Here is a 6862-nt window from a genome sequence, read left to right on the forward strand (position 1 = left end):
AATAATAATAAAAACAGTACAAAGTCATAGTCAACAATGTTAGAATATATTATTATATTAATTAAAATTATCAAAAATTATTAATTTTAAATAATTTTGAATAAAATTAATATTGAGATTAATTGACAAAAAATTTCAATATAATCAACATTTAAAGTAGTTACTCAATATTGAGTTACACAATATAAATAACTAGTGAGAATTTGAAACTCCATTACCCTCTCTAATATTATTTCCCTTTTTCTGTTGTAGATCTAAAGCATTTAGATCGAGGTTATCAAATTAATGGATGGCGGTATAATTTATCGATGTCTTTTATTTTGTAATAATCATATACAATTTTATTATGCATATTAAGATTATTAATGCTTCTATATTAAACTAATCTAACAAACAAATCATCCCATATGAACTTTCATTCATCAAAGAAAAGAAATACATACAGAAAGACATATTGAAACTTGGTTGCGAAGAAGAAAGCAGTAGCTAGTGACTACAATTAATAAAATAGGCACATTGTTTATTTTTGTCATACATAAAATGGATCGATGCTTATTATAAGCAGCAAATGCAGATTTTTCATTCTTCTTCAGTTCCCTTTTTGGACTCGTTTTTGGGCTCTTCATCTTGAGTAGTCTTGTTTTGGGGCTTATTGGTTTCATGGGTAAGAGGAAGCAGCCCCTTTTCACGACATGTATCAACAGCTCCTGTGAACATATCCTCTAAGCTGTATTTGAATTCGAACCCCAACTCTGTCAGCTTCTTCGAAGAGAAATGCACATTTGGTATGTTCTCCTCTATGTCTTTGAACCTGATCAATCAACCCATGCCAAAAATCAATATTAATTATTTGATCATTATAATAGATGGTTGGTTGGTATATGGTACCTTTAATTAACCCCATGAAAATCGATAATAAAAATATATAGTTAGAGACTCACTTGGTGGGAATGTCATATTCAGGGTACTTGTCTTTGAACAATTTAGCAAGTTCATAGATGGTAGCATCATGTGAAGAAGCAATATAGCGGCCCTCAGCTTTAGGGTTCTCATACAAGAAAATATGAGCATTGCATAGATCATCCAAGTGAACGAATTGTCCTTGCTTTATAATGAAATAGTGAGATTCATTTCCTGGTTTTAATCAATTGTATGATTAAAAAATCAAATAAGTCAATTAATTCCCTCTCTCTCTCTCTCTCTCTCTCTCTATATATATATATATATATACATAAATTAATTGTATTGAATTGACTGGCAAAAGTACAAGAAAAAACACATTTATTACCTGTGATTAGTGAAAGCCCTGTAATGAGGCTGGGAGGCATAGAGGGCATGAGAAATGGACCAATCACAAGTGTTGGGATGATAGTAATAAAATTCAAGTTATGTTTTCTTGCGTATTCCCATGCAGCCTGCTCAGCCAGGGTCTTGGAGGTAAAATACATCTATAGATAATAAAATCAGAATTTAAAATACTCAATTAATTTATAACATGTTTATTACTTTAGAAGAATAATCCAAATTATTAAAAAAATAATAATAATAATAAGTACCCATCCAGTCATCTTGACTTTGCGGCAAAAGTCAATGTCACTCCAACTAGATTCGTCATAGGTTGGTTTTTGAATGGGTTCAACGTTAACAGTTCCGGCTGATGAGGTGAACACTAGTTTCTTTACGGTCTTTGCTTCAACGCATGCTTTCATTATGTCTAACATTCCACTTATTGTTGGCTTAATCACTTCATTCTGCCAATCAATAAACTCACTAATTCAATCACCACAAACTAACCACACTTAATTGACATTCTTACATCAAAATCAGTCCTATTTATTCTCATTATCTTAAGTAAAAATTCATAAAATATCAAAGCAATTATAATTTTTCAAACTACAGAGAGTATCAAAAAGTTTTGATTAATGGGTCAAACAACAACGAAATATCAATAGTTGGTCCCACAAAATTATATTCAATGTTCCCATTGTTGACTTCTGGTTGCTTATAAGAAGTTAAAAATAACTGGGGATTTTCCTATATCCAAATTAAATACTAATAGCCCTGTATAAAGTTCAACAGAACACAACTACTCACCTCATTCAAAACAATGTATATTATAACATTTCAGATTCAATACACACTCACAGTTCACTATATAAAGTCAAAAAGTAATTAAAATGATTATGTATATATATATAGATAGATATATATTATAATTAATTTCATAAACATAAGCAAACCTCAGGGTCCTTCGACTCAAAATCCATAGGTGTGGCCACATGGAACACTCCATTGCAGCCCTTAATAGCTTCATGAAAGCTTCCCTCTTCCGATAGGTCAGCCTTCCACAGAGTAAGACGAGTCTCTGCCTTGGGTAACTCCACCAAATGTTTCACCTTCTTCAAGTTAGCTATATATAAAATAACCAAAATATTCAATTAAGTTGATGAATAATCAGAAGATATATAATAAAAATTAATAAAGAAGAAGAAGAAGTAATGGGTATAAGAACCGAACTGGGGTCACGGACGGTGGCTCGGACAGTGTAACCGAGCTCGAGGAGTCTCATGACGAGCCATGAACCAATAAAACCTGAGGCGCCGGTCACACAAACGGTTTCACCTTCGGATCCCATCACTACTATATACTCTTTCTAGCCAATTAATACACAATATATGAAAATAAATATTAAGGCTAGAATCGATAGTTATTATTGGCTTCAGATGATTTGTGGGGTTGAATCATTGCCACACACACACACATATATATATACACACACACTACTAATACTTCAGTAAAGCTACAAGGAACATCATAAAAATCATCATCACCTATACGCAAACACAACACCACAGCTAACAAGCACATGTGTTTGATTGTTAGAGGGACTCAACCTTCAACTCACGTACTCTCCTAGCTAACGGTCAAACCATGCACGTTGACATATAGTTGGTTTAATTGAATTAAGTTCATGAAATATATAATGTAATGGAATAACTTTCAATGGCTACTTCCATGGTTACAATTTAGTAACTTGCTATTCAAAGTTTCATCAGGTTGTTAATATATAAATTTCTATTTTTAATTATAAAATTAAGATTCTATTTCTGAATATAGAATATTGAATTCATTATTTATCAAAACAATAACTATAATTATATTAATCACTTTGATTTTATTTATTGTCAAAGTTATTTTTAAAAAGATTTTTTTGCCCTTATTATTTACAAGTTATTTGATGTTTGTAATTTTGTAAAGCTTGAAATTTAGATTTGCAAGAATTTTGTTTTGGTGTAGATAGATTTCCATATAATAATTACAAATTAATAAAGTTTTAAAAACTGAATAACATAAAAATTAGTTAAAAATGAAAAGATTATTTAATTAAAATAATTTTTATAACTTAAATTAATTTTTATTTATGAAATTCCTTTTTTAGTAATTACAAAATTAATTAAGCCAAGTAAATTAATTAAAGTGCGGAATGGTAATTAACTGTTTACACAGATTACAGTTCTGTCGGGACAGAAACCAAACTTGTCACGACAGAAACTGAATACAATAAAAAGACAGTGCAAAACAATAAAGAACACAGCGAATTTTTACAAGGTTCAGAAACTCTTTCGGATAACCTACTCCTTGGGGCCACGCCCAGAGAATAAAACCAATTAATAAAGAATCACAAGTACAAAAACATTGACTTAAACAAAACAAGACTCCCTCTTGAGATTTGCCGCAACTTGTTGTACTTCTCTTCACTAATCTGATCTTGATTGAAACGCTCAACCACTTGAACTCCCTTCAATGGCTAGCGAGTGCTTGTATCCTCCCGACGCAAGGCTTGTAAAAATCTTCTCCCGAAGACTATAAACGTTGTGTTCGAATTACAATGTGTATTCACTCATGAACATGGTCTAAACTCACAACTAAAAACTAAACACACATAATTCTACAAGATCACATAAATACTTATGATCTTGAATACAAAGAGGAACTCTCACAAATATTACAATAATGCTCACAAATAATGCACCAAAGAGTTCACTTTTCTCACTGCCTTTAGAGCCCTATTTATAGTCTTTTTCGTGCTCACAAAGGCAGAGAAAGAATTCTTCTAATAAAGGCAAGAATCACAGAATATATTCTTGATTGTCAAAGAGTTGCCTTATTTAGAAGATGTTGATCCGACAGATGCGATATCGGTGGGGACAGCTCAGACCTGTGTCGGATCAAAACAATCTCAAAAAGGAAACAATAATTAATGACATTAAGAACCAGTTTCCTGATTGCAATCCTTGAGCTGCACGAAAATATATCAGCAAATAATCCAAAAACAACTTTGGGTAAGTACCGAATATTTGCAATAAACTTTATTTCCTTTATAAACAAAATGAGACAATATAGGCTAAATAAGGAAGCACATTATTGTCCAAAATTCACACAAAAAGAAAGTGGTTTTCCGAAAATATCAATAAAGGAAACCAAATAATTCCGAAAATTATAATAAAGGGAAACAAACATTTCCGAATATTATAATAAAGGGAAACAACTAATTCAACCAATTTTATCTTTTAAGAAAAAGATATTTCTATAAAAATGCCAATAAGGATTAACAATTTAAAATAAAAAATTCATTTCTCTCCTCTCTTTTTCTCTCTGCTTTTTTTAGTTTAGTTTATTTTATTTTATTTTCTCTTTGTTTTTCTCACGAATATATTTCAATTCTTGTCAAAACTAATAATCATAAAAACAATCAATAATCATAAAATATTAAAATTGGGTATACTAAGTTTAAAATAAAATATAGATTTTGGATAGTTGAAATTATATATTTTTTAAAAGTAAAATTTAATTAAGATTCTTTTTAAAGAAATAAAATATTCAAAATAAATACTATGTGAATACAAGAGTATCAGGTTACATGTCAGTACTAAATATTCATTAAAAAAATTGATCAACTATTATATTAATCACAACCATTCAAGAATGATTCAATGATTAATGTAATTATCAATAGTGTAAATATTGATGTAACTTAAACCATTGAGTAATCATCTATAAATAGCTCTTATATATAATAAGTGTGTAGATAACAGAAATTCTTGGTTTTAACAGTTTTTTTATTTTATTTTTTCATTAACTTTAACGTAATATTCTTATATATAACAAAATATTCTTATATTTAACGGTAGATTGTAAACATGATTTAAACTTAAATCAAATTAAATAAATAAATAATTAAACAAATTAAAATAAGATATTTTACAACGACAATTATTTAAAAATAATAAAACCATATGTTTTATAAGTTAAATAAAATTTAACTAAATTTAAACTTAAATTTCAAGTATTGGAATAATATCATATTAAACATATAACATAATATAATCTACTATCAACTAGAAACAAACTTCTTTAAAAAAAATCTAGTAACAAACTTAAATTTAAAATCCATGTATAATATTAATATGATTGGAGCTCTTTTTCTTCATCAAATTCACTAAATGACATTGCGAGTTATATTAGAAACTAAAAATAGTTGATACAAGTATACTACTATACACTATGACTTTTTCTATTATTAATTTTTTTTAAATATTATTGTAATTTATATATATGCATATGAGGACTTGCGCCCCGCGAGTCCTAAAAACTTTTTTAAGGCTCTTAAATAGAGGACTCGCGCACCGTGAATCCTAAAAAATTTCATTTTTTAAGGCTCTCAAATAAATGACTCGCGACCCACGAGTTCTAAAAACTTTTTTAGGGATCGCTGTCTTTTATGTAGTAATGATGTCATGAGGACTTGCGCCCCGCGAGTCCTAAAAACTTTTTTAAGGCTCTTAAATAGAGGACTGGCGCACCGTGAATCCTAAAAAATTTCATTTTTTAAGGCTCTCAAATAAAGGACTCGCGACCCACGAGTTCTAAAAACTTTTTTAGGGATCGCTGTCTTTTATGTAGTAATGATGTCATGTAGTCATATAAATATATATATTTATGTCAATGTTGTGTTTAGATGTTATATTTATATATATATATATATTATTAATATAAATATTTATATATACTATAGAATTGTAATTCATTTATTATATATTGAAATAAAAAAGTGAACCAGTTTTTATTAAAATTATAGATAATATTTATCCTAATTTTTTAATATATTTATGTCATACATTATATTAAATATATTTTATTTATTTTTGTAATATTGTTTATTTATTTAAAATTTATATGATAATTAAAAATAAACGAATAAGCATTTTTAACGTCAACTAATGTATATATATATAAAGTTTGTCATATATGTAATCCGGCTGGCTTTGTGTTTTGTTTTGGGCTTGCTTTTGCTTTTACATTTTCCAAGACCCACGAATCCAATCAATCAAAGATTCATTCTTACCATATTCATTTCCTGTCCATCGCTTTCAAAAAATTCTCAGTTAATTTCTTCCTCCACTGGAACTCTTCTATATATTGTCCCAACAAAGTTCAAACACCGCAAATAACTCAAATCAGTGTACTTATATTTTATTTATTGCTATAGTACGTTATTTCGATTGCTTAGTATCCCAGCAATGTCATACAAATTTATACATATATATTTATATCATCACTGAGTGGAACATGTCACCAACCCACAAAACATGTCACCTATTTATTGTGAAAATTTTGCTTTTTATGCATAATTGTCTCTCTTATTATAAAAAAAATACCGAGAGATGCTAGCAAAAGACTCTATTTCAGACATCTGGCATACTCTTGACACGTATAAACCATTTACACATATAGGTTTTTTTTTTAACTGAAGGTGCTTTTTCACTATTTTACTTTTATTTAAAAAAAGTCTCTTCTTTTC

General features: G+C 28.8%; 1 protein-coding gene across 1 annotated transcript; it reads right to left on the bottom strand.

Moving 5' to 3' along the window:
• Nucleotides 1-387: 387 nt before the first annotated feature.
• LOC133803628 (bifunctional dihydroflavonol 4-reductase/flavanone 4-reductase-like) lies at nucleotides 388-2751 on the bottom strand. Its single transcript, XM_062241729.1, has 6 exons — nucleotides 2518-2751; nucleotides 2241-2410; nucleotides 1557-1751; nucleotides 1289-1448; nucleotides 942-1134; nucleotides 388-811 (listed from the first exon to the last, which is right to left on the bottom strand). The coding sequence occupies exons 1-6, from the start codon at nucleotides 2633-2635 to the stop codon at nucleotides 580-582; spliced, it is 1068 nt and encodes a 355-aa protein (XP_062097713.1). The 5' UTR covers nucleotides 2636-2751; the 3' UTR covers nucleotides 388-579.
• Nucleotides 2752-6862: the final 4111 nt, after the last annotated feature.

This window comes from Humulus lupulus, chromosome X (assembly GCF_963169125.1).
Source record: "Humulus lupulus chromosome X, drHumLupu1.1, whole genome shotgun sequence".
Lineage (NCBI taxonomy): Eukaryota > Viridiplantae > Streptophyta > Magnoliopsida > Rosales > Cannabaceae > Humulus > Humulus lupulus.